Source organism: Lactuca virosa, chromosome 9 (assembly GCF_052849685.1).
Source record: "Lactuca virosa cultivar CGN04683 chromosome 9, Lactuca_virosa_CGN04683_v6, whole genome shotgun sequence".
Lineage (NCBI taxonomy): Eukaryota > Viridiplantae > Streptophyta > Magnoliopsida > Asterales > Asteraceae > Lactuca > Lactuca virosa.
Genome location: NC_136434.1, coordinates 306,183,835 through 306,211,450, shown reverse-complemented (window position 1 = coordinate 306,211,450; position 27,616 = coordinate 306,183,835). Strand labels below are relative to the sequence as shown.

Here is a 27,616-nt window from a genome sequence, read left to right as displayed (position 1 = left end):
GTCAATTTTTGGCCAAGTCAAAGTTAACTAAAGTCAACGAGTCAAACCGGTCAACTCATCTAACCCTTGTACATTAGGGTTTCCATTATGTTTCTTATTGTACAACTCGTAATCCTAATACAAATTATCACTTAGAGTTTTCATGTGTTCGGAAATTCTAAACCCTAATCAGGGTAAGTGATGACTCTACTCGATAAAACATTATTCCTTAACCCTCGGGGGCATATAACAATCATAACAAGACTTAACGAGGTTTACAAACCTTGCGTTACAGAGCCAAACACTCAAAAAGGTCACAAAAGAAGTCTCTCCCAATCTCTTTCACTCTAACTCTCCCAAAACTCTCTAAGTAGGAGAAATCTCTCCAAGAATGTGAAATCTCTCCCAAATCTCTCTCTGTATGAGAAATCTCTCCAAGAATGTCAAATCTCTCCCAAATCTCTCTCAAAAGTTCCTTTAACTTTTTATAATCTTTCGGGTCATCCCGACCCTTAACCGGGTCAAAAACTGCTTGAAACGGGGTAATATTTGGTAAAACAGCCTTAATAGACCGAAGCCTCCCTTTAGGAAGCGAAGCCTCTCGGACCGAAACCATGAAGAACCGAACCGAGCCTGATGAACCGAAGTGGCTTGAACCGAACCCGAAGCCTGCTGAGAACCGAACCCGAAGCTGCTGACCCGAACCCAAACTTCGCCTTCGCTTCCTCCCTGCCTTCGCCTTCGGTCCTTGCTGCTGGGGGACCGAACTTCGGCCCTATCCGAGCAACTTCGCAGGAAGCCTTTTTCTTCCCGGTTTTCGACTAGTTTTGCGTTCTAAGCCCGATTTTAATTATTTTAACGTGGAGTTTTCACCCAAAATCATATTTTAACATACAAAACCCCTTACTTCATGAATAATCACGTTTTTTAGTGTAAATCTTATCCAAGAAGAGTGGGTGAAGTACTTGAGGTGGAGTGTTGAATTTACTTTAGTTTATGACACAAGCAACCACCCACACCCACTCCATGACCAGCCCACACCCCCCACCATACCTGGTCATTCATTGTCCTTTTCCCATCATTTCCCAACCCCATTCCTTGTTTAAGGCTGAAATCTATCCTCTTTCCTAACACTCTCTCTCATTTTCTCATTCTTCCACCAAAGATCAAACACATTTTCTCTCTCAATTCTCTCACTAAAATTCGAGATTTAAGGGCCTTCTACCAAACTTTTCTTCCACTTTTGGTAAGTATATTCATCCTCCATATAATTATTTCACTTCCTTCTACTCAAATCATAGATATTTTACACAAACATCATCACATTCATGTTAGATCTTCGAACCTTCAAGGCATCTTCTTAGTGTTCTTGAGTTGAACACTACCTTTCTCCATCATCCATCTACTGAAATCACTCAAGGTGAGTTCATACCCCTATCTTTTCATGTTTTTCTTAAGTTTTAAGGGGGGGGGGGGGGGAATACAAGTTAAAACACCAAAAACTTAACTAAACTCAAACAACAGCTTTCATCAGAAAAGTTGAGTCTTATTCATGGACTGTTTTCACTACCTTAAACTTAATATCTTTTAAAACTGTTTAATATGCAAATAGTTCAGGTTCATACCTTTAAAATGACTACTTGCACATCTCCATACGATTTTTCTACGATTTATGGTGATTTTTACAAAACTGCCTATCATTTCAGAAATGAATTCGGACCAGTTTGTGAATATGAACATTTTAACACAAGTTAAAGATTTCTAAAAATCATAATAAAAATCATGAATAAACTAGACACATTTTTTGGACTCTCAGAATTTACGGAATCAGTTTTTCACTTCGTATGATTTTTCTAAAACAGTGTACAAAGGTAAAAATCTAGATAACAACTTATAACTTTCATCACACTTTGTAACTTGTTAAGCAAAGTGTTAATCTTTGAAGATTTCATATTTTACATGTGTTTCTTGTTGTGTTATAATTATATAACATAAAATACTCATTGAATTGTAAGAATCCTCCATTATTACCATTAGTACAAAAATAAGGCATGATAACACATAGTTATATTTTTGCTATACATTCGACTTACATAGGAAAGGGTCCTTATACATCACAAACAAACATGCTAGAACTATAATAGGTATAGTTTATGTTCACTACCACTACCACTATTTGATAAACTATAATATGCATAATTCATGTTCACTATCACTACCACTATTTGGTGAATTATGATATGTATAGTTTATGTTCACTACCACTACCACTATTTGATAAACTATAATATGCATAATTCATGATCACTATCACTACCACTATTTGGTGAATTATGATATGTATAGTTTATAACCACTACCACTATTTGATAAACTATAATATGCATAATTCATGATCACTATCACTACCACTATTTGGTGAATTATGATATGTATAGTTTATGTCCACTACCACTACTTGATGAATTATGATAAGCATAGTCTCAGTCTTTGGTTTTTAAGACTACATTCTATCTAGAATTGTTAGTTTTCAGCCATAATTACTAAGTGTATATGCTAGAGTTATATAGAATTTAGTCATGATCGACTTAGAATTGGTGGGTCCGCTTTATTTCCTATTCCTTGTTTGGTTGTGGGCCTAGGGCAGACCCATTACATTCGACGGTCTATTTAACTTAAATTTTATATAACTTATATACACTTAGAAATTATAGAAGGAGACTATAGGAAATTCTAGGATGCACTATTTATTAATATAGAAACTTACGATTCACTCTTTAAGGAAAATATCGGATTTTCTTTGGAAACATATTTCTATTAAAACTACATTACGTCTAGAACTGTTAGGCTTCAGTTATAATTGCTAAGTGTATATGCTAGAGTTATATAAGAATCCAGTCCCATTCGACTTAGAATTGGTGGGCCCGCCTTATCTCCTGTTCCTTGTTTGGTTGTGGACCTAGGGCAGACCCATTATATTCAACGGTTTATTTAATTTAAATTTATGTAACTTATATACGCTGGGTGATTATAGAAGGAACCTACATGTATTTCTAGGGTTCATTATCGCATAACATAGGAGCTTTCATTTCACACTTAATTAAGAAAGTATTGGATTTTCTGGAAACATACTCTGTCTTTTTCAAGGAAAACGGTTTCTTTCTCAAACAAAACTCTTATGAACTCACCAACTTAATTGTTGACACTTTTCAAAACTACTTGTATTCTCAGGAAATCAGTGAAACAGGAAAACATCAGCACTTTGAGGATGGGACGTTAAATCGTCAAACAGTTTATTTTGTCATCATAATGTAATTGATTTTGAAACATGTAAACATATACTATGGTGTAACCTTTTCAACTATATTTATGATGGTTGTATTTACTTTGAGCACTATTATACTCGTTGTTGTGATACTTTACATGAAGTCCTCCACCCCCGGACGTTTCCGCCATCCTTGGTTTGGGGGTGTGACAATTTGCGGGTGTAGGGAGTGCAAAAAGGGATCGTATCGCAGTGTTTTAGAGTTCTTCAATTCAGGTGAGTTTTCTCACTGTGCTAGTGGGTCAAAGGCACCAATGTCGGCCTACTAAATTATATATGTAGGATGCTAGCTGTCTTTGTGACTCTTGCATGTTTGTATGAGCCTATATATATATATATATATATATATATATATATATATATATATATATATATATATATATATATGTTTGTTGACCAACTGGGTCTTATTTGTTGTTACTATTATATGTGATATTGTGTATGCTGAGACTTTGAGTAGTCTCCAGGGTTGCTGATAACCCACAGGGCGTGCTATTTGTCCATTGAGACTTCAGGTAGTCTTCAGGGTTGCTGACAACCCACAGGGCGTGTTGTTTGCCCACTGAGATTTCGGGTAGTCTCAAGTAGGGATGGCAAAAAATCCCGAAACCCGATCATTTCGGGTCGGGTAACGGGTCGTTATCGGGTTTTTTATCGGGTTCGGGGCAGGGAGTGGGTTATCCTCGCCCAGCCCCGCCCCGATTATATATATATATATATACACACACACACATAGATATAATATGTTCGAAACCTTTTGATGTTAATTGCACGCATTCAAAAATAAAATACTTATTGTGGACAATCTTTTTAGTTATAAACAATCTGGTGTGAATCATCATTTTTTTTTGACGTATTATACATTTACACTAAACTTAAATAAATTAATTTTTAATATAACGTCCGGTTTATTTTATTAAAGTGATGCATCATATTTTTAATTTAAAAGAGATGCTAGAACATGTATTTTTTTATAAGATATCGGGGTACCATAAAACGGAATAAAGATTTCGTTATGAATTGTTGTAAACCCGATAAGATACCCGAATCCCGACGGGAAAATCCGAAACCCAATGGGGCGCCCCGATAAGATATCCGAAAGATATCGGGGCGGGTTTGGGAAACCATGCCCCGCCCCGAACCCGCCCCATTGCCATTCCTAGTCTCAAGGGTTGCTGATAACCCACCAGACGTGCTGTTTGTCCACTGAGACTTGAGGTAGTCTCAAGGGTTGTTGATAACCTATAGTTGTTTATTTTGTGCTGTGTTGTATGTGGTATTTTGGGGAACTCACTAAGCTTTGTGCTTACGATTTGTGGTTTACATGCTTCAAGTTTTCTTATATTAAAGGAGGGGCACGGCTCGATTGCATCGCATCAATGGGGGGACTTGTGCACTTGATAACTTTTAATGATACTCTGATAATTTTTTAAGATCCTGTAGTTGTTATTTGAATGAACACTTAAAGTTTTGATTGAAAATTTTGGGTTGAAATTTGGGGCGTGATAGTTTTGGTTCAAGCTCTGGCTAGGGTTTTCCACAGGGATGGTGATGGTACCTGATGATGATCATCAGAGATTGCTGAAACCCTAGCGACGTTATTCTTTCGGTATAGATTGTTGAAGCCGTAGTGATGGCGTAGACAGAGGTAAAGACGACGACAGAGAATGGCTAGGGTTTATGTTCATCTAATTTAGATCTATGACGACGGTGGTCCGGTGACGTTTGGGAAAGAGGTCGACAACTCCAGCGATGTAGGGCATTGGACCGACGGACAGTTTCAAATGAGGGTTGGGGGCTTTGATTCCATTAACCTTGAAGAAGAAAGGTTGAGATAGGTGTTGTAGAGGAGAGAGAGGACGATGGGATGTTGTTAAATTTTAAAATGTCTTTAGAATATTTAAGTATTGTAAGAATTAAAAAAAATGGCAAAAAGTAATTATAAGGTTATAAAAGTAATCTCAAGTGTATAGGAACCAAAATCATTAAAAAATTTAAAATTGAACCACTAATACGCAATAAAACCTTTTTGGACCAAAACTACATGATACCATTTTTTTTTTTTTTCAATTTTGTCAAGGATTTAAATACATGAGTCAATAAATTGACGAAAATACATTTATTATCCCGTGTATGTTATTAACTTTAGTTATAAAATTTTGATAGAAGTAATGATCTGATATTTTTTTATTAAAAAAAAATAAGTAAATAATTAAGAAGGTTTGGGGACAAAATAGCAAAGGGCAAACGCATAGTAACAGGGAATTAATGGGTAAAGAATAGATGAAATGAGAAGACAACGAACGAACAGGGGAAATAAAGAAGGCCCCTACGACCTTCAACTGCCATGGCACAGGGATTCCTTGGAGTAGCATTTAAGACTATTTCTCATCTTCTTCTTCTTTCTTCTTCACCCCCACCCCCACCAGCAAGTTTCACTGTTATAATTGCATCAGAAAGGTGAAATCATATCTTGAATCATTGTAAAGTTTTTTCAAGATTCATCGAAAAATGGAGCATTCTGGGTGTAAGATCATCCCCATCATCATTTTCTTCTTCCTCACCACGTTCATTGTTTCTGCATTGTTTAATGCCCCAAATCTTGGGGTTTCGCCATTGACACAGCAAAAGCTCAGAACTATAATGGGGATAAAGATATACAAAAAACCATATTTCGGTCTCCACCCATCACCATCGCCATCGCCTTCTCCATCACCATCTCCGTCACCATCGCCGTCACCTTCTCAAGCTCGAGCTCGCGCTCGACCTCCAGTTCACCATGTCCATCCACTCCCCCACCGGTGGCCTATTCCACCGTCTAACGGCGGTGACGGTGGAAGAAGACGGAAAGTCCTGGTGGCTGTTCTGGCGTCGGCTGGTGGCGCTACAGGTATAATCTGTCTCATTGGTCTGTTCTTGGGGTGCAGAAAGTTGAGGAAACAGAGGAGAAAGAAATCATCACCAAAACATGTGAGAAAGGTAATTTCTGATCCAGTTCCCGATAACTTTTACCTTCAATCGTTAGGAAGTGTGTTAGACCCACCAGCGGCTTCGAGCTTAAAACAAGATTCCGACAATAATGATCGGAATTTCAAATCACAAATTGATTCCCGATCCAATGAAGTGGAAGAAGAAGAGGGAAAGGAGAGAGATGTTTTCCAGATGAAAAGATTATCAAATTCAGAAAATTTGGATTCTTGTGGTGGTGCTGTCGCCTCAATCGAATCACTGAAATTTGATGAAGAGGATGAACAAGTTTTTTTTGGTTCTCCGATTGGTGAAGAGATAATCCAAGTGGAATCTCATTCGTCAGATGATGAATCTTTCCATTCTTTTTGCAATTCACATCGAATTTCCGATGCTTCAGTCGGTTCCGACACATTGGAACCACCAATTTCATCCCCACCACCACCAACTCCTCCACCGCCACCTCCACCGCCGCCACCACCACCACCACCACGCAGTTCTTCATCCTCTTCCACCAAAAACACATTAACAACCTTTACTCCTCCAAAGAAAACAGTTTCTTTCTCAGAATCAAGCCAAACTCCTCCTCCTCCGCCACCATTGCCACCACCGGCACCACTGCCACCACCATTTCTTAAAGGAAACCCACCACCATTGCCACCACCACCACTACCATCTCAGTCGACACCCATGGGTAAAGATGGAACCCCACTTCCTAAATTGAAACCGCTACATTGGGATAAAGTACGAGCTGCACCCGATCGTTCCATGGTGTGGGACAAGCTCAGATCAAGCTCATTTGAGTAAGCAATTCAAGTTTTGTTTTTCAACTAATTTTTAAATCTTTCTACTCGAATTAATAAAATAAGAAACAGGTTTGATGAGGAAATGATCGAGTCGCTCTTCAGTTACAATCTACACAATCCTAACGAAGAATCCAAAAGCAAAAGCCCATCTCCTAGCAAACACGTTCTCGAGCCCAAAAGACTTCAAAATCTAACCATTCTCTTGAAAGCTCTCAACGCCACTTCCGAACAAATATGTCGTACCCTCATACAAGGTAAACATCCATCACAATATATTACAATTAGTGGGTGTTTGAAAATGATTATTCACTTTATAAATAATCATAATCAAAATGGTCCCACACAAGGGTGGTATAATTGCAAAAAGCAGGCATTGTGGGTTCAAGTCTCAACAGCTGCAATATGAACGTACAAAGTACATGCGTCGTGAGTTCAAGTCTCAACAGCTGCAATATGAATGTACAAAATACAAGCATCGTGAGTTGAAGTCTCGGAGCAGCTGTAATATAAGTGTACAATACAGTTGATTTACATCTCATATAATATCTCATATAATGCTCTCAGGGATGGAGCAATATGGATCAACATGGATAGTTGCTAAAAAATATAATTTCTTTGCTAAAAATATTCATAATCAAAATTGGATGATAAGATATCAATTTTCTTGAAATTACTTTTTACATGGTTATTTATATCTACTTGGTTGTTTTTTGATATTAGGAAATGGATTGAATTTACAACAACTAGAAGTACTAACAAAGATGGAACCTACAAAGGAAGAAGAGGCTAAACTCATAGGCTACAAAGGCGACTTAGGTTCGGCTGAGACATTTGTTGCATCGATCCTTACTATACCATACGCCTTCCCAAGAATCGAGGCATTGCTTTATCGAGAAATGTTCGAAGATGAAGTGACTCATCTCCGAAAGACCTTCTCTATGCTAGAGGTACAATAGTATTTTCTTGTTTTCAAACTAGGAGTACGTGTCCTTCATAGGTGTCCTTGTGATAAAAGGAGGTGAGAATGCATAAGAAAAGTGATGAAGTCAATGTCATAGGCGCATGCATCACCTTCTTTGCACTTGGACATTAAGATTTTTACCTTTTGTTTTAAATTGAAATCAAAAATTGAATCGAAACTTATTTTGATACAACATTTTGACATATAAATATAACCATTTAAGTAACCGACATTTGACAAAATAGCCACAAAATTGAAAATTACTTTCAACACGTCTCACTAATTTTTTGGGGACCCTGCAAAACTGTCCCATTATCTAAGACATTTGTTTAAACATTTTCTCATCTTACACCAGATTTTTTCTTGAAAATCTCTCTCAACCTAACACTATATTTACAATATAAAACTTATTTTTCCGTGAAAATGCTTTTAAAAGAGCCCCAAAACAAAACAAAAAAAAATTATAAAGAATTAAATTTCCGCATTAAAAATAACATTTTTGTATATTTTTTCTTTGTGGGAACAATACAAGAAACAAATTCCATAGCAAATATAGATTTCGCTCTTGACCTATTGTGAAAAGCATGGGTATGTGTGAAAAACGTATAAAGAATTGCTATTTTATTGAAAACATTCCCCCACTATTGATATCTTTTGTCATTATACATGGCATCAGTTAGTTTCATTTTTATAGAATAAATATCATTTTTTGTTAACAATTCAATCAGACATTAAACTCTAAATCCGTCAGTTGACAATTCAATCATACTCATCACGTGTTGTAACAGGAAGCATGCAAAGAACTTCGATCAAGTCGGCTATTCTCAAAACTTCTAGAAGCAGTGTTAAAAACCGGGAACCGAATGAATGTAGGCACAATAAGGGGAGGGGCAAAAGCGTTTAAGTTGGACGCGTTGCTTAAGCTTGCTGATGTTAAAGGGACAGATGGCAAAACAACGTTACTTCACTTTGTAGTCCAAGAAATTATCCGTTCAGAAGGCATCCGAGTTTCCGAAAGCATTATCGGGAAAATCAATCAAAAAACCAACAAACGAAAAAATATCCAATTCCAAGATCGAGAAGAAGACTACCGAAACATGGGTCTAGAACTTGTCTCCGGCCTTAGTACCGAACTATGCAACGTCAAGAAAACAGCCACCATAGATTTCGATGTCATTGCAAGCTCGGTTTCAAATCTATCACAAGGAATGGGTCGTTTGCGTAGATTGGTGAATGAAGATTTGTCGGTTGATGGAAAAACTTCTTGTAGTAGTGGTAGTTTTGTGGAATGTATGAGATCTTTCTTGAATTATGCTGAAAAACGTCTTGAGGAATTGGAGGGAGATGAACGGAGAAGTTTACAACTTGTGAAGGAGATTACGGAGTATTTCCATGGCCATGGGAATATGAGTAAAGATGAGGTGAATCCACTTCGGATCTTTGTGATTGTGAGAGATTTCTTGGCGATGTTAGATCTTGTGTGTAGAGAGTTGAGGAGATCCAAAGTTTTCGTTGCGCCATTCCAATAAATAGATTGGGAGTGTGTGATTGATTTGTTGATATATTAGTTGTTGGAATTGTAAAAAGAGAACCTGGATTTTCATATTTTGGCTCATACGGTAGGCTTTGTGTGTCTGCATATATAATTCCACGTTTTTACCCGATTACCCTTGCTATTGGCTTAATGGGGTTGTTCTCAATCCCATTTTTTTGTTTCTTTTTGTAGAAAACCAATTTATCATGTTTGTATCATAACGTTTCAATAATAATTTTTTAACTTATCTAATGTATTATAATTATATCATTTACAACTTTTAAATTTTATTTGGTGTCTTTATAATTTACTTTATAATTTACATACGATCTTAATACTTTAAATATAGAGAAAAGATCAAACGAGAACCCCTAAAGGTTAAGAACCATCTAAGAACCTTTTTCATTAAGACTATTTTGGTCAACCGTAACACTCAAGTTTGGTAAGTTTCGCATTTAACCCTCTTTATCAAAACCTTTGCATTTTGATCCTTAAGCTAATACGCAGGGAGTACTAGGTGGTACACTTAGCGCACTAGCCCGAGGTCTTGATTTAGCGTACTAGCCTGAGGTCTTGATCGCGTATTGCATCCACGTACGCATGGCGTATGTAAGCCTGAGTGAAACCCTAATTTTTAGGGTTTGCACCCTATTTAACCTTATGATAGCCTCATTTGGTTATGTCTAGCAAGCCTCCACCTTCCTTTGTCCTGAAACCGAAACCATAGTGTGATTTTGTGAGTTTTGAGCCTTAAAGAGTGTTTGTTGGTGGTTTGTGAAGGAGGAGAAGAAGAGGATCACTTGGAGAGGTGTCTTGAGCTTGAAGATCTGGGGTTAGCTCATCATTTGCAAGCTTTTTGAGGTAAAAAGCTTACACATTTGTACTCTTCTATGCTAGATCTAGTTCTTGGATCATTTATGCATCTTTTGAGTCATTTGTATTAAAGGAGAGCTTTTGATCTACTCCATAGGCTATGGATGCTAGATCTTAGCTCCTTTTAGTCCCCAAGTTCATAAAAATGCAAGCTTTATGGTGTATCTTGAACCATGCACTTGTTAAGACCTTTGTTAAGCTCTTTTTGAGCTCTTGATCCCCATTAAGTTGTACATGTTTGTAAAGTTGCCAACTTTACGTGATAAGTGGTCTTATAGAATCAGATATGAGAGTTTGGCTTGAAGTCTCAATGGATTAAGTGCTTACTGGAGTGGGGTGGCAAGACTGGGAGTACGCTGAGCGTACCAAGCTGGTATGTTGTGTATACTAGCCCCAGAAGGTATATGCTAAGCGTACAAGCTGAGTACGCCCTGCGTACTCAGCATATGGGCTTTTTGGGTTTGCATTCTCGGTTTGGGCCATAGGTTGGGTTTTCCTCATTTGGGCCTTGTTGGGCCATTAGAAATCTGACTTGGGCTTTTGGATATTGTCTTGGACTCTTTGGATTTTAGGCCCATGATGGGTTTGGGCCCAATTTGGAAGATTGGGCCATATTTGCGCCTTGGGTCGCCATTTAGGTTTTGGCCCTTTTGAATTGTTGAGTTGGGCCTTGGCTTTGGACCAAGTTAGATGTGACAACCCGAAACTTTGTCCGTTTCTGTTACTCGATTTCCTAATAAAATTTCGAATTCATTAACTTTTCCGTCAAACTTCTTGGTTTAGACAATAACCTAGTTATATGTAATTAAATTATTTACGAGTCGGAGCCAAAAATCGCGCGGAAACCCGAATATTTCGAAGAAAATCAATCAATTCCGGCCTAAGTGAGTTTACAGCCGTAAACTCGTTTACGACCGTAAACTCGTTTACGGCCGTATATCCGTTTACGGCCAGTAAAGAGTGGACCCCCCACCATCGACCACAAAACGCCTATAAATACGAGACCTCCACCTTCATTTGAATATTTCTGGCCGAAAACTCTCTCCTTCTCACTCTAAGAACCTTGACCGTAAACACCTAAAAACACCTTCAAGCTTCGGGAAACATCGAGAAACACCGTTTGGAGTCACTTCGGGGCGTTTGGAGCACTTATCTCTTCGAAATCATCACCATTGTTCTTGAGTTTACGGTCCGCCTTCGAAGACCGTAAACTCTGTTCTTGAGTTTACGACCGTAAACTCACCAAGCCTTCAGAGACCGTAAACTCTGTTCTTGAGTTTACGATCGTAAACTCACCAAGCCTTCAAAGACCGTAAACTCTGTTCTTGAGTTTACGACCGTAAACTCACCAAGCCTTCAGAAACCGTAAACTGTCTGTCGACCGTAAACCCTTGTTCACGGCCGTAAACACCTTTTAAGTGGTGCTTTTGGCTGAAAACCCACTTTCATCGATTCGATCAGTCCCGGTAACATTCCTCAACCGAACACAAGTGTTCTTCTGACACTTTATCTAACGAAATCGCTAATTTAGGTACATATATGTATTTATTTGATAATAGGATTCCGTTAAGTGTCACGTGCAACAACTCGAGGATCTTCATTTCAGTCAACGATTTCACGCAACAACTGTGAGTTCATACCCCTACATTTTTTGTATTTTTAATGTTTTCAGGGGGAGAATACAAGCCAAACATAAATGTTTTCAAGAATATACATAAAACTTATGCAAATCTCATACTTTAACCCTTTTGTACTGTGTTGAGCATAAGGGACGTTTTCACTAAAATTGCATAGTTTTCCGGACACGCTATTCACTATACATGCAAACTATAATCGGTATAGTTTGGGATTTTTTTAAGCATAACAAGTACATAAACTTTCACTACTAAACATATGCGCTAAGACAGAAACCGTTTATAGTTTACATCACTACTTTATCATGGTATTCATAACTGTAATTATCACTATATACGGTATACCTACGGATTTTCACTACGGTAGAACGCTACTACACTACATGTAAACTAGATTGTACGATACTGTGAGGCGCTACTTCACTACTGTACCCCTAGGTGTACATGGATAAATCCTACCATAGTATAACCAGAGTCTCCTGGAGGGAGAGCGTGAGATTTGTGAATAGATCTATTCGGGACTGATAATCCCACACCCGAACTGCTAGCTACAGTTGGGCAGGCATGCTTAGGGTGACAAATTTCATTTAACTCGACGCCTGAAGAACGTTGGAAAGGTCTCTAGTCATATCAAGCATGGTTATACGACTCACAATATGTATAAATCATCTTTAGTTTACAACTTGACACTCTTCAACAGTTTTATTTACACTAAATAGAACTAATACACACTACAACTGGAGAACCTTCAGGGTTTTCAAATAGAAACGAACATACAATGGTTGCACGCACGAAATACTATTACATCATGATTAGCATTAGCTAGTCACATGAAGTAGTAATTTCGCATATCACTACAGTTTTCAGTGACAAACATTCATGGTTTTATACAGAATTGAGAACACTACATTTTCACTAAAGAAAATATCGGATTTTCTTGGAACTATACAAACATTTTACGAACTCATCAACGATTTTCACTACAAACCACCGCTTATGAACTCACCAGCTTTATGCTGATACTCTTTCAAACTGCTTGTATTCTTAGGAAATCAGTAGACAGGTACTTGCTGGATTTTCGAGGAACTGGAGCAATAAGAGTTTTATGTTTATACTATACAAAGCTATTGGATGTAATTCAAACAAAGTTTCAGACAAAGTTTCAACTGATGTAAACATTTTTATTTAAGTATTCACTGTAATGGTTGTGTTGCTATGATTGCTGTTATTCATTGGTTTTGATGCTACACATGACGTCCTCCGCCCCGGAACGTTTCCGCCATCGGTTTCGGGGTGTGACAGATTGGTATCAGAGCCCTTGTTTATAGCGAACTAGTATACCGAACCTTACGTGGTGTACAACTATAAACACTAAGGGGCCTAAGTGCTCTACGCTAAAAGTATACTTTCAAAAAATATAAGTAATTTTATAAAAAGTATACGAGCATGCATACATAACAAAATTCGTGTCACTAGTAGAACAAAAAAAAAGTATTTGGATGTTGGAACGCTGCGGTTAAACCTGGGCGGTATGTAGTCATGTTTAGGGTGAATATAGCCTGATCAACTCTATTCAGTCGAGACATGACCAAAATGTGCTTGGGAGTAACCGTGGTGTTACAGCATGCCTAAAACTTACCAAAATCATCTCACATAAATACTATAGGAGTATTTTAGCTAGAGCCAAACTCAGTATACAGATTCACACTAAGCGTCGCTACCTCTTCTTCCTTAAGCGATAACTTACTTGCGTTAGTAATCTTTATGTGCTTAGCGCTCGGTAGTATACTTTTATTATCCGGATGAGATATATCTTGTTTTATATATATCTCGAGGACTTACCATCCTCTTCTTCCTGATTGTTTCTAGAACAAGATGCCTCCTCGACCAAGACCCATCAGAAGGAACGACGACACTCCGCCACCACCACCACCTCCCCAGTTCGATCCTGTCATGTTTCAGGCAGCAGTTACCGCCGCCGTGACTGCAGCAATGGCACAAGTGAATGCTGGTGGGGCTGGAGGTGGAACCGACCCACAGAGACAAGACGGAAGTCAGGGACATCAAAAGGAGTATTCCTACAAGGACTTCATGACTGCAAAACCCAAGCCCTTCGACGGAAATGGAGGTGTCATCGCTTTGACTCGATGGTTCGAGAAGATCGAATCCATCTTCGAAATTTGCGTCTATTCTGAAGAAAACAAGGTGAAGTTCACCGCCTGCACCTTCACCGACAGAGCCTTGACCTGGAGGAATGGTCGAGTCAAAACCCTAACCCTGCCAGTGGCTAATGCCATGGGTTGGGAAAGACTGAAGGAGCTCATGCTCGCGGAGTACTGCCCGAGGGGCGAAGTGCAAAAGTTGGAGCACGAACTCTGGACCTTGAAGATGAAGGGTTCTGACATCGCTGCCTACACCGCTAGATTCTGTGATCTGGCTCTCCTCTGTCCGGGAATGGTCACCCCGGAAAGCAAGAAAATCGAGAGGTACATTTGGGGACTGACACAACCAACAAAGGGGAATGTCTTGGCTGCTAGACCGATTACTTTTGAAAGTGCCAAGGATCTGGCACAGACTCTGATCGATCATGGAATCGATCTGGATGAGGTGTCAGCTGTCTCTGAGCCACAAAAGGAAAGCGGTGGGAAGAAGAAGAAGTTTGGTAACAAACGAAAGGGCCAGTCTTCGCAGGAGCCCTCCAAGAAACAACAAACAGTGGCAGTTCATGCTGTTACTGCTCCTGCTGTTGCTCCAGCCACTGTCCTAACCACTCAATCTCCTACCGGTGATTATGCTGGAAAACTACCCCTGTGCAACAAGGTTAACTTCCATCATCACGGACCCTGCCGTGAGTTGAGTTGCAACAACTGTGGAAAGAAAGGACACACAGCTCGATACTGCAAGGTGCCAACTCAACCAACCAACCAGGCTCCGGGAGCGGGCGCTGGTCAAACTTGTTATGGATGTGGAGAGGTTGGGCACTTCAGGACAAACTGCCCCAAGACAACAACTGGTGGCAATACAGGAAGAGTTCTGGTGATGGGCCAGGAAGAAGCAGTTGCTGATCCTACCGTCGTTACGGGTACGTTCCTCCTTGACAACTCTTATGCATGCATTCTCTTTGATTCTGGTGCGGAGAGGAGTTTTGTTAGTCATACATTCAAGCATCTAATCAAATGTAAATCCCAACCTCTAACCGAAACATTTACCGTTGAGATGGCTAACGGAAAGAAGGAGAGCACTAACGACATATTCATAGGTTGTACCCTTACCCTTGACAATTATTCTTTTCCCATCGACCTTATGCCTGTGTCCATCAAGAGTTTCGACGTCATTATCGGCATGGATTGGTTAAGCTCCAACCGTGCTGATATTCTTTGCTTCGAGAAGGCTATCCGTCTCAATCTTCCCTCTGGCGAAACCCTTATGATTTACGGAGATAAGCCTAGCTCGAACCTTCGTATCATTTCCTGCATCAAAGCTTAGAAGTATCTGCGGAAGGAGTGCAATGCATTCCTAGCTCATGTTGTAGACGAGACGCAAAAAGTTAGAGACCTCGAGAGCATCCCCGAAGTCTGTAACTTTCCTGAGGTTTTCCCCGACGATCTCCCAGGAATCCCTCCCGAGCGCCAAGTCGAGTTTCGTATCGACTTAATCCCTGGAGCTACTCCTGTAGCTAAGTCTCCTTACCGTTTAGCGCCAACGGAAATGCAAGAATTATCCAGTCATCTCAATGAGCTGATCAGCAAAGGATTCATAAGGCCGAGTTCCTCACCCTGGGGAGCTCCGATCTTATTCGTGAAAAAGAAAGATGGATCCTTTCGGATGTGCATTGACTACCGAGAGCTGAATAAGCTTACCATCAAGAACCGATATCCCTTACCCAGGATCGACGATCTCTTCGACCAACTTCAGGGAGCCAACTATTTTTCGAAGATAGATCTAAGATCAGGGTACCATCAGTTGCGGGTTCATGAGAATGATGTGCCCAAAACAGCATTCCGAACTCGCTATGGACACTACGAGTTTGTAGTAATGCCCTTTGGTCTAACCAACGCACCGGCATTATTCATGGATCTGATGAATCGGGTGTGCCGCCCTTTCTTAGACAAGTTCGTGATTGTGTTCATCGACGATATACTTGTCTATTCGCGGAGTGAGGATGACCATAAACAGCACTTAAGGCAGGTGTTGGAAACGTTAAGGGCAGAAAAGCTATACGCGAAATTTTCGAAGTGCGAATTCTGAATCAGGAAGGTGAATTTCCTTGGACACGTGATTAGCAAGGAAGGAATACACGTGGACCCTTCCATGATCAAAGCGATTGAGAATTGGTCTGCACCAAAGACACCCACAGAAATCCGGCAATTCTTGGGTCTCGCGGGCTATTATCGCCGGTTTATTCAGAATTTCTCCAAAATCGCAAAGCCTTTAACTACCCTGACACAAAAGGGTGTAACCTTTAGTTGGGGAGTTAAGCAAGACACTGCGTTTCAAACCTTGAAACAGGCCCTATGCAGCGCACCTATCTTGTCTCTGCCCGAAGGGACGGAAGACTTCGTAGTCTATTGTGATGCATCCAATCAGGGCCTAGGGTGTGTGCTCATGCAGAGAGGAAAGGTCATCGCCTATGCCTCGAGGCAGTTGAAAACACACGAGGTCAATTACACAACTCACGATTTAGAGTTGGGAGCAGTGGTCTTCGCGTTGAAGATCTGGAGACATTACCTCTACGGAACCAAGTGCACTATCTTCACCGACCATAAGAGCTTGCAGCATATCTTTGAACAGAATGAGATAAACATGAGACAACAGCGATGGGTAGAGCTACTCAGTGACTACGAGTGCGAAATTCGCTATCATCCCGGCAAAGCCAATGTGGTAGCGGATGCCCTCAGTCGAAAGGAGTATTCAGGACGTAAGGTGAAGGCGCTAACAATGAGCATCCATTCCCATTTGTCCACGCAAATCAGAGAGGCTCAGGTAGAAGCTTTGAAAGCAGAGAATGTGGCAAATGAGTCACTGCGAGGAATGGACAAGAAATTGGAGCTCAAGGGAAACGGAGTGTACTACTTCATGAACCGGATCTGGACCCCAAAGTTCGGTGGTTACAGAGAAGTTGTCATGATCGAAGCTCACAAGACTAAATACTCCGTTCACCCAGGTTCGGATAAGATGTATCTGGATCTCAAACAACTCTATTGGTGGCCAAACATGAAAGCGGAAATTGCTACTTTCGTGAGCAAGTGCCTGACTTGTGCCAAGGTAAAAGTAGAATATCAAAAGCTGTCACACCCTCAAAACCAAATGAACGGCGGAAACGTTCTGGGGTGGAGGACGTCATGTACAGTATCACAACAATGCAAGTAGTAAACAAGCAACAACATCATCCATTGTATTAATAATATAATTTCATACAAGTGTGTTCCGTTAAGTTTTAAAGACACCAAAACAGTATACATCAAAAATATAAGATGAGTCTTGAACGAGCTCCATCTTCTCAAAACCTGGCTCCGGTACCTGTCTACTGGTGACCTGAGAATATAAGTTATTTTGAAAGAGTTTATCAGCTTTAGAGCTGGTGAGTTCATAAGTATATTAGTGTCTGTGTTTGTATGAAAGCATTTGTAAGATGTTTTGTAAGATCTACTGTGTGTTTGTAAAAGTTTTGTATTTGTTTGAACTATCCTAGAAAACCCTATGTTTCCTACTAAAAGTAGCCTTCTACCAAGGCATCTAGTGTCTGTGTGTGTATCCTTTGTAAAAGTGAGTATTTTCCCAAATCCGACTATCATTAACCAAAAATATAGTTTTTGCATTATTGTTTATTGTGTGAAATCACAAAGTAAAATGTAAAGGGAAAATGTTATAGTACCTTAATGTAGTATTATGAAACTACTGCTGTACTAACTACCTTAAGCCAATTGTATATTTTAAGGTAACATGTGATCGGCCTGTATCTTGCTACCGACTCAATAGTAAAGTGACAATGTAAGATGCCACAAAAATGACGTTTGGCACCCGTAGACTTGCAAGTCCCACTGTAGTGAGCAGCAAGGTGTAGGATAGTCAATCCAGTATAGATCTATACACAAACTCATACGCTCCCCAATTAAGGAGATTCTGATACAAAAACAGTCATGGCAGGTAGTGCCATGCCCTGTTTAATGGCTCACATAAATGTATTAATGTAAATGTTATGTGAATTGTGTGCTAGCTGTATTGTGTGTTCTTTCTCTGTCTAGCCTGTATGTTTGTTTCTCATCACTCTGTTTCATGTTTGTTTCTCATTATAGTATGTATTGACTCATGTATGAACTGACTCATTGTATGTTTCATCGTTCTAGTAATAGTATCTTCCTAAACTACCCCTATGGTAGCTTACTAGCAATGTATGAACATGTTTGTATACCCTTGCTACCCAAGGGCATGGACTTGAATGAAGGAAAACCTTTTATATCTATATACATATACATAATATATAACTAGGATTCAAACGACCCTCGGACAACTAACCTTGATACCCTAAGACCACAATCAAACAAGAACAGGAAGCAGGGTAGACTAGCAGTCCTAAGTCGTTTCAATCCTACTTATATAACTATATCTATATAGATACACAGAATATAAGTTTAAAAGAGTTTAAGTAAAAGTATTTGATAAGTAAAAGAGTTTGTAAAGTAGTTTGAGGTAAAACAGTTTGATAAACAGTTTGAAAAGTAAGAAAACCATTTGTTTGGTAGTTATTAATCACATGTGATTGATATAATAACTATAATTGTTCAACTTGTATTCCCCCCCCCCATAAAAGCATTTAAAAACATTTAAAAGGTTAATTAAGGGGTATGAACTCACCTGTAGTTGGTGGTTTGAATGAACTGAAGAAATAGGATTGCTAGGTGTCAAGTGAAGACTTGTACACACACAATGATCCTATTTAACATATAAATACAACATATATGTATCTAATTAGCCTTTAAACAACTAATTAGCAAAGTTAAGACATCCTAAGACAAGTTAAACACCTTATATAAGTGTTATAAGTCTCAAGGAATGCATCTAAGTGTTGTAGAACAATGCTATAGGGTTTAGGGTTCAAAAGAAACCCTAACTTGAGTTTACGGTTTTGTGACCTCAACCCAATGGGTTTACGGTCGTAAACCCTAGCGTTTACGGCCGTAAACTCCCCCTCTTTTGACCATTTGTTAATTTGAAGGTTTCTAAGTCCATTGAAGTGTTTCCACTTGAAGTATAAGCCTAAGGAAGAAGCTAGGGCACCATTCCACTCCTATTTGGAGTTTACGGCCCAAAGACCACATCCCTTTGGGTTTACGGTCGTAAACCCTTATGGATGTTGGTATTTTGATGATTTCAAGTCCTTAACACATCAAGGTAAGGATCCAAGTTAGTTACCTAGGCTTAGGAAGGGACTAGGGACATTTTGGTCCCTTAAAATGGGTTTACGGTTCAAGAATGTTCTTGGACCGTAAACACCATTTTCTTGGTATTTCTTGGATGTTTTCATGTTATAATGAAGTATAGCAAGCTTAAACACACTCTAGGATAGAAGTACTTACTATATGGAAGCTTGAAATGAGCCAAAATGCCAAGAACACTAGTGTGTGTTCTTGGTGAAAATGGAAGAATCAACCTTTTGGAATGATTTCACGGTTAGAAAGGTGTTAAAACACTAGATTAAGTGATCTACTAACTTGAAATGGTTGAAAACACTTACTAGATCGAGATCTGAAATAAATCCCGGGATGATACTTGAGAGGATTTGCTTTTGTTCTTGAGAAATTTGGAAAAATGACATAAAATGACAAGTGTCATATATATACTCCAAATTTCTGGGTTTTTGGCTGAAAATATTTTATTCCGGCAGTAAACTCCAATTTCTTGAAGTTTAGGAATAACAGTGTTGCACTATAACCCTAGGGCATCCTCTCTCCTGGTATCTCCTAAAGTGTAAATCCTAAAATAATCAAACTTAATCCAAAAAGTCTGAAAATTTAACTGTAACTGATTTGACTTCTATTGAATTGACATGTTGTACATAATAGAAATTTTGGGTTGTCACATCATCCCCTCCTTAGAAGGAATTTCGTCCCGAAATTAGAATTTTAGCAAATAAGTAGTTACAAGGAACTAAGTAAAAAGACGAGGATATTTCAATTTCATCTGATCCTCTTGCTCCCAAGTGAATTCAGGTCCTCGCTTGGCGTTCCAGCGAACCTTCACTATCGGGATGTGGCTTTGTTTCGTTTGCTTGACCTCCCGGTCCATGATCTATACTGGTTCTTCCACAAAGTTGAGGCTCTCGTTGATCTCGATCTCGTCGAGTGGGATTACAAGAGTCTCGTCGGACAGACACTTTTTCAAGTTCGAGACGTGGAAGGTAGAATGTACGTTACTGATTTCTCTCGGTAAGTTAAGTTTGTAAGCTACAGGGCCGATTCTGGCAAGAATTTCGAAAGGCCCAATGTACCTTGGATTTAGCTTTCCACGCTTTCTGAAGCGTATCAAGCCCTTCCAGGGTGAGACCTTCAATAGAACATGGTCGCCCACCTGGAATTCCAACGGTTTCCTTCGTTTATCAGCGTAGCTTTTCTGTCGGTCTCTGGAGGCTTTCAGTCGTTCACGGATCTGAACGATCTTCTCCGTCATTTCCCGTATGATTTCCGGACCTGTGAGAGTGCTTTCAGGAACTCGTCCCTTAGCTAACTGGGTATCACCCACCTCAGCCCAGCACAGAGGGGATCTGCACTTTCGGCCGTAGAGGGCCTCGAATGGAGCAGCCTTTATGCTTGTGTGATAACTGTTGTTGTAGGAAAATTCTACAAGGGGTAAATGAGTATCCCATGTTTTGCCAAAGTCAATCACACAGGCTCGCAACATGTCCTCTAAGGTTTGGATAGTCCTCTCACTTTGCCCGTCTGTCTGCGGATGGTAGGCTGTACTCATGTCCAGCCTAGTTCCTAAGGAACCTTGTAGCGATTGCCAGAACCTAGAAGTGAACCTACTATCTCTGTCCGAGATAATGGATATAGGGACACCGTGCAATCGTACAATTTCCCTTATGTATGTTCTGGTAAGTTTCTCCATCTTGTCTGTTTCCTTGATTGGTAGGAAGTGCGCGGACTTGGTCAATCTGTCAACGATGACCCATATGGTATCAAGTCCACCCGTTGTCTTGGGCAACTTGGTTATGAAATCCATAGTGATCCGCTCCCACTTCCATTCTGGGATCTCAGGCTGTTGAAGAAGACCTGAGGGTTTCTGGTACTCGACCTTGACCTTTGCGCAAGTAAGGCATTTACTTACGAAGGTAGCAATCTCTGCTTTCATGTTAGGCCACCAGTATAACTTTTTAAGATCCAGATACATCTTATCTGAACCTGGGTGAACAGAATAACGAGTATTGTGCGCCTCATTCATGACCAAGTCTCTGAAACCACCTAGTTTCGGGGTCCAGATCCGATCCATGAGATAAAAAGCTCCGCCACTCTTAACTTCCAAGTTCTTATCCATCCCTCGCAGGGATTCACTGGTCACATTTTCAGGCTTCAAAGCGTCGAGCTGAGCCGCCTGTATTTGTGTGGATAAGTGTGAATGGATAGTCATAGTCAATGACTTGACTCTACGACCAGAATTTTCTTTCCGACTTAGGGTGTCTGCTACTACATTGGCCTTGCCGGGATGATAACGAATTTCGCATTCGTAGTCACTGAGTAGCTCGACCCACCGTCGTTGTCTCATGTTGAGCTCCTTCTGATCGAATATGTGTTGTAGGCTCTTGTGGTCCGTAAAGATTGTGCTCTTTGTACCGTACAGGTAGTGTCTCCAGATCTTCAAAGCAAAAACAACTGCTCCTAGTTCAAGATCGTGCGTCGTATATTTGACCTCATGTGTTTTCAGCTGCCTCGAGGCATAGGCGATGACCTTACCTCGCTGCATCAGAACACATCCGAGACCTTGGTTCGATGCATCGCAATAGACAACGAAGTCTTCTATCCCTTCGGGGAGGGATAGTATTGGTGCAGTGCACAAGGCTCGTTTGAGCGTTTGGAACGCTCTCTCCTGCTTTTCTTCCCAGTCAAAGGATACGCCCTTCTGGGTAAGTGTTGTAAGAGGCTTCGCAATGCGGGAGAAGTTCTGAATGAACCGGCGATAGTAGCCAGCGAGGCCTAGAAATTGACGAATTTCTGTAGGTATCTTCGGTGCTGACCAGCTCTCAATGGCTTTAATTTTGGAAGGGTCCACGTGTATTCCTTCCTTGCTAACCACGTGCCCTAAGAATTCGACTCGGTGGATCCAAAATTCGCATTTCGAGAACTTCGCATAAAGCTTCTCCGCGCGCAGGGTTTCTAAGACTTGTCGCAGATGTTGACTATGTTCTTCCTTATTACGAGAGTAGATAAGTATGTCATCGATGAAGACGATGACGAACTGATCCAAGTAAGGACGACACACCCTATTCATTAAGTCCATGAATACAGTGGGCGCGTTTGTTAATCCGAACGGCATCACTACAAATTCGTAGTGCCCATAACGAGTTCGGAAGGCTGTCTTTGGAACATCCTCCCCTAGCACTCGTAACTGGTGATATCCGGATCTTAAGTCGATTTTAGAAAAGAAATTCGCCCCTTGAAGTTGATCGAATAAATCGTCTATCCTAGGCAAAGGATAACGATTCTTGACGGTCAGTTTGTTGAGCTCCCTGTAGTCGATGCACATACGAAAAGATCCGTCTTTCTTCTTGACGAATAAGACTGGAGCTCCCCAAGGTGAGAAGCTTGGTCTTATAAAGCCCTTGCTGAGCAGTTCGTTAAGTTGACAGGATAGTTCTTGCATCTCTGCAGGTGCTAGACGATAAGGCGATTTGGCTACGGGGGTAGCCCCTGGAACTAAGTCGATTCTGAACTCGACTTGTCGTTGCGGGGGTAATCCTGGTAGCTCTTCTGGAAAGACGTCGGAAAAGTCGTGTACTACTGGAATATTCTGAATAGATTTAGTTGCTTGGCTCATATCGACAACATGAGCAAGGAATGCGCGACATTCCTTTCGCAAGAATTTCTGAGCTTGAATGCTCGAGATGATACGAAGGTTTGTGCCGGGTTTGTCGCCATAAACTACTAGGGTTTCGCCAGACGAAAGATTAAGGCGGACTACCTTTTCGTAACACATGATGTCGGCACGCTGAAGACTCAACCAATCCATGCCAATGATGACGTCGAAACTTTTAATTGAGACTGGCATGAGATCGATCGAGAATGAATGGCTATCTAAAGTTAAGGTACACCCTATGTATATGCAGCTAGTGCTCTCTGTCTTCCCATTAGCCATTTCTACTGTGAACGGTTCTTTGAGTGCTCGTGATTTTTGCTTAAGTAAATGAGAAAATTTCTGATTCACGAAGCTTCTCTCCGCTCCACTATCAAATAGTATACAAGCATAAGAGTTGTCGAGGAGAAACGTACCAGTGACCATGGTGGGATCGGCAACCGCCTCCTCATGGCCTATAGCCAGAACTCTTCCTACTCCACCGGCAGTCCCTGCCTTGGGGCAGTTCCTCTTGTAGTGGCCCACATCGCCACAGTTGTAGCAAGATTGGCCCACTCCAGCGCCGGGGACTTGGGTGATTGGCCTCACCGGAGATTTACAGAAACGGGCTGTATGCCCCTTCCTGTTGCAGTTTACACACTGCATGTCCCGACAGGCTCCCATATGATGGTAGTTGCACTTGTTGCATAAAGGCAAACTTCCAGAATACTGCTTTATTGGAATAGCAGCAGTGGCAGGTGCTGTCGCACTATGAACTGCCACCGTCTGCTGTTTCTTCGCAGCCTTCTTCTTTTTCTTGTCATCCCAGAATTTCCGCTTGGACTCTGCAGTTCTGGCGGTTTCTGAGATGGCCAGGGTGGTTGTTGCAGCCGGGGTACGGGCCCCGTGGTCAACTAGCTACTGTGCCAATCGCTTGGCACTATCAAATGTAGTGGGGCGTGATGACAATACATTTCCCTGGTATGGTGGCACCAGTCCCCATATATACCTCTCGATCTTCTTTCCCTCTGTATGAATCATGTTAGGACAGAGGGCCACCAGTTCACAGAACCTGGCGGTATATGCTACGATGTCGGTGCCTTTTATGGTTAGGCGCCAAAGTTCTTCCTCCAGCTTTTGGATCTCGCCCCTCGGGCAGTACTCCTCAATCATGAGGTCTTTTAAAGTATCCCAGCCCATATCATTTGCCACTGAAAGAGATAGTGACTTAACATGGCTATTCCACCATGTTAGGGCTCTGGTTTCAAAGGTGCAAGCAGCGAACTTCACCTTGCTCCCTTCTGGACAGGAGCAGATTGCGAAAACCGATTCAGTTTTCTCAAACCATTGCGAGAGTACAATGACTCCGCCAGTTCCTCTGAAGGATAATGGCTTGCAGTTTGTAAAATCTTTGTAGGAGCACTCTCTCGAGCGCACAGGGGTTTCAACCTGTATTGTTGGAATAGGAGTCCCTCCTCCAGTGGAACTTGAAGAATGATACTCAGCCATGGCCGTTGCCACAGCCGCAGCTACAACAGCATTGAGGGCTGCTGTATTAAATTGAGGAATAGGTGGTGGAGGATTTCGTCTTGTTGACTTACGTGGAGGCATCTTTTAGCTGAAAGTTTAGAATGAATAAGACATTGATAAGAATTTGACATGAACATTGATGAGAATGACTCATGGACTAACTCTCCATAGCCCAACAGCATAATTAAATGGAATACTTGAATGAAGATGAAAGCATTTGGATAATAATTTCCATTAAATTTTCATATATGTCAAAGATATTGGAATTACAGATGTAATGAGTTTGGGGAAAAAAAATGACCTAGAAGTAGGTCTTACATCAACCAAGATGGGAAAATTTTGACAGCATACTACCTAATCAAAACCTAGCAGGTCTAAGATTTATAAGGATAGGAAATTAGACTTAAGTTTTTACATAACTAAGTTATATCCAAAAGAGAAGTCGGTACGATTCTAACGACGACGAGCACTGCTTGAGTGAGCCCTTGAATCTGAAAGCAGACGTTCAATGTCTCTTACGCGCCTATCAGTCCTTGCTTGTTGAGCTTGAAGTTCCCTGACTTCGGCTCGGGTCTCAGCAAGTTCTCTTTGAAGCAGAGCATTACCGACCTGAGCCCTTTCATGAGCGGACTCCAGCTGGCGAAATGCAGACAGTATTAACACCAGAATTTGCATCAACTTCTACTACCCGGTCGATAGCCGCTCGACCCTGCTCGGTGTTCCGAGCAATCCTACGAACCATGATAGGTAGGACCCTATCAGCTGAACCTCCCTCGGTGAGGTTGTAGAAGCTTCTGTCTCCATTGTAAGGAAAAGGTTGACCTTGTTCCTGACTCCACCTATTCAAGTTTGTGGCCCACAAAGGTGTGGGTCCTTGAAATGCGGGACGAGGGTTTGGGTTTTGAACAGCTGGGGGTGGGTTGTTGACTTCTGGCTCCGAGTCGGAACCATCAGAAAAACCTTCAGCTTCATAATCATCTAAAGGAATTGGGTGATTATCTTCTGGTTCTTCTTCCAGCCATTCTGCATGGTCGTGGTTGGGAAAGTACGGGTCTCCGGGAAGATAAAATCCAGCCATTAAATCTACGAGAGAAAAGGGATATAAGAAATAACTAAATTAAACTAACTAACTAAATAAATAATTATAAGATGATCTTTATCAGTTGCCTCAATACTTGTTTAAAGCATACCAGTTATATGTCATGCAGACGGGATAGACCTTCGAATAAGTAACCCTAACCCTAAGCCCACAACCAAACAAGGAACAGGAAGTAAGGCAAAGATCACAGATTCTAAGTCTATGACATCCTAGTACATATAACTTTAGTGTATCCACTAAACAACCATTGATATACTAATAAAGACCTTTAGTTCTCGAATAAGTAATTGTAGTAACACAAAATACTCCTATAGTATTTTAAGTTTAATGTTTTGTTCTACTGTTCTTGTTGTAGAAGTGTTGGTAAGTTTTTAGACTTGTTGCAACCTCACAACCACACTTAGGCACACGCTAATCACTCCTCGGATAATGTAGTTGATCAGGCTACATCTTCCCAGGGTTGACCATATGTCTCTAAGTCTGCTTATGCTGTCTACCAATCGTAATACTTTTGTTCTGTCCTAGTAACACTGATTTTAGTATGAATGCAGGTATGTATACTTTATTAAATATTTTATTATTTAAAGTATAACTCTTCATCAGAGTATTTTAAATCCCGCTTGTGTTTATAGTTCGTATATCTTTTATGGGTTGATACACTCGATTCACTATAAACAATGCTCTGATACCAATCTGTCACACCCTCAAAACCAAATGAACGGCGGAAACGTTCTGGGGTGGAGGACGTCATGTACAGTATCACAACAATGCAAGTAGTAAACAAGCAACAACATCATCCATTGCATTAATAATATAATTTCATACAAGTGTGTTCCGTTAAGTTTTAAAGACACCAAAACAGTATACATCAAAAATATAAGATGAGTCTTGAACGAGCTCCATCTTCTCAAAACCTGGCTCCGGTACCTGTCTACTGGTGACCTGAGAATACAAGTTATTTTGAAAGAGTTTATCAGCTTTAGAGCTGGTGAGTTCATAAGTATATTAGTGTCTGTGTTTGTATGAAAGCATTTGTAAGATGTTTTGTAAGATCTACTGTGTGTTTGTAAAAGTTTTGTATTTGTTTGAACTATCCTAGAAAACCCTATGTTTCATACTAAAAGTAGCCTTCTACCAAGGCATCTAGTGTCTGTGTGTGTATCCCTTGTAAAAGTGAGTATTTTCCCAAATCCGACTATCATTAACCAAAAATATAGTTTTTGCATTATTGTTTATTGTGTGAAATCACAAAGTAAAATGTAAAGGGAAAATGTTATAGTACCTTAATGTAGTATTATGAAACTACTGCTGTACTAACTACCTTAAGCCAATTGTATATTTTAAGGTAACATGTGATCGGCATGTATCTTGCTACCGACTCAATAGTAAAGTGACAATGTAAGATGCCACAAAAATGACGTTTGGCACCCGTAGACTTGCAAGTCCCACTGTAGCGAGCAGCAAGGTGTAGGATAGTCAATCCAGTATAGATCTATACACAAACTCATACGCTCCCCAATTAAGGAGATTCTGATACAAAAACAGTCATGGCAGGTAGTGCCATGCCCTGTTTAATGGCTCACATAAATGTATAAATGTAAATGTTATGTGAATTGTGTGCTAGCTGTATTGTGTGTTCTTTCTCTGTCTAGCCTGTATGTTTGTTTCTCATCACTCTGTTTCATGTTTGTTTCTCATTATAGTATGTATTGACTCATGTATGAACTGACTCATTGTATGTTTCATCGTTCTAGTAATAGTATCTTCCTAAACTACCCCTATGGTAGCTTACTAGCAATGTATGAACATGTTTGTATACCCTTGCTACCCAAGGGCATGGACTTGAATGAAGGAAAACCTTTTAT

General features: G+C 40.4%; 1 protein-coding gene across 1 annotated transcript; it reads left to right on the top strand.

The window, feature by feature from the left end:
• The first annotated feature begins 5,565 nt into the window (after positions 1–5,565).
• LOC145138148 (Actin-binding FH2 (formin homology 2) family protein) lies at positions 5,566–9,828 on the top strand. Its single transcript, XM_079072284.1, has 4 exons — positions 5,566–7,074; positions 7,147–7,331; positions 7,798–8,024; positions 8,827–9,828. Exons 1-4 carry the CDS (start codon positions 5,816–5,818, stop codon positions 9,565–9,567), a joined length of 2,412 nt encoding a protein of 803 aa, XP_078928410.1. The 5' UTR covers positions 5,566–5,815; the 3' UTR covers positions 9,568–9,828.
• The last annotated feature ends 17,788 nt before the right edge of the window (positions 9,829–27,616 follow it).

Bases quoted from the DNA above. Each gene is read 5' to 3' on its own strand.
- LOC145138148 (XM_079072284.1), top strand. From the start codon at position 5,816: ATGGAGCATTCTGGGTGTAAGATCATCCCCATCATCATTTTCTTCTTC. The intron at 7,075-7,146 runs GTAAGCAATTCA...AATAAGAAACAG, and splicing joins CTCAGATCAAGCTCATTTGA to GTTTGATGAGGAAATGATCG. The intron at 7,332-7,797 runs GTAAACATCCAT...TTTTGATATTAG, and splicing joins ATGTCGTACCCTCATACAAG to GAAATGGATTGAATTTACAA.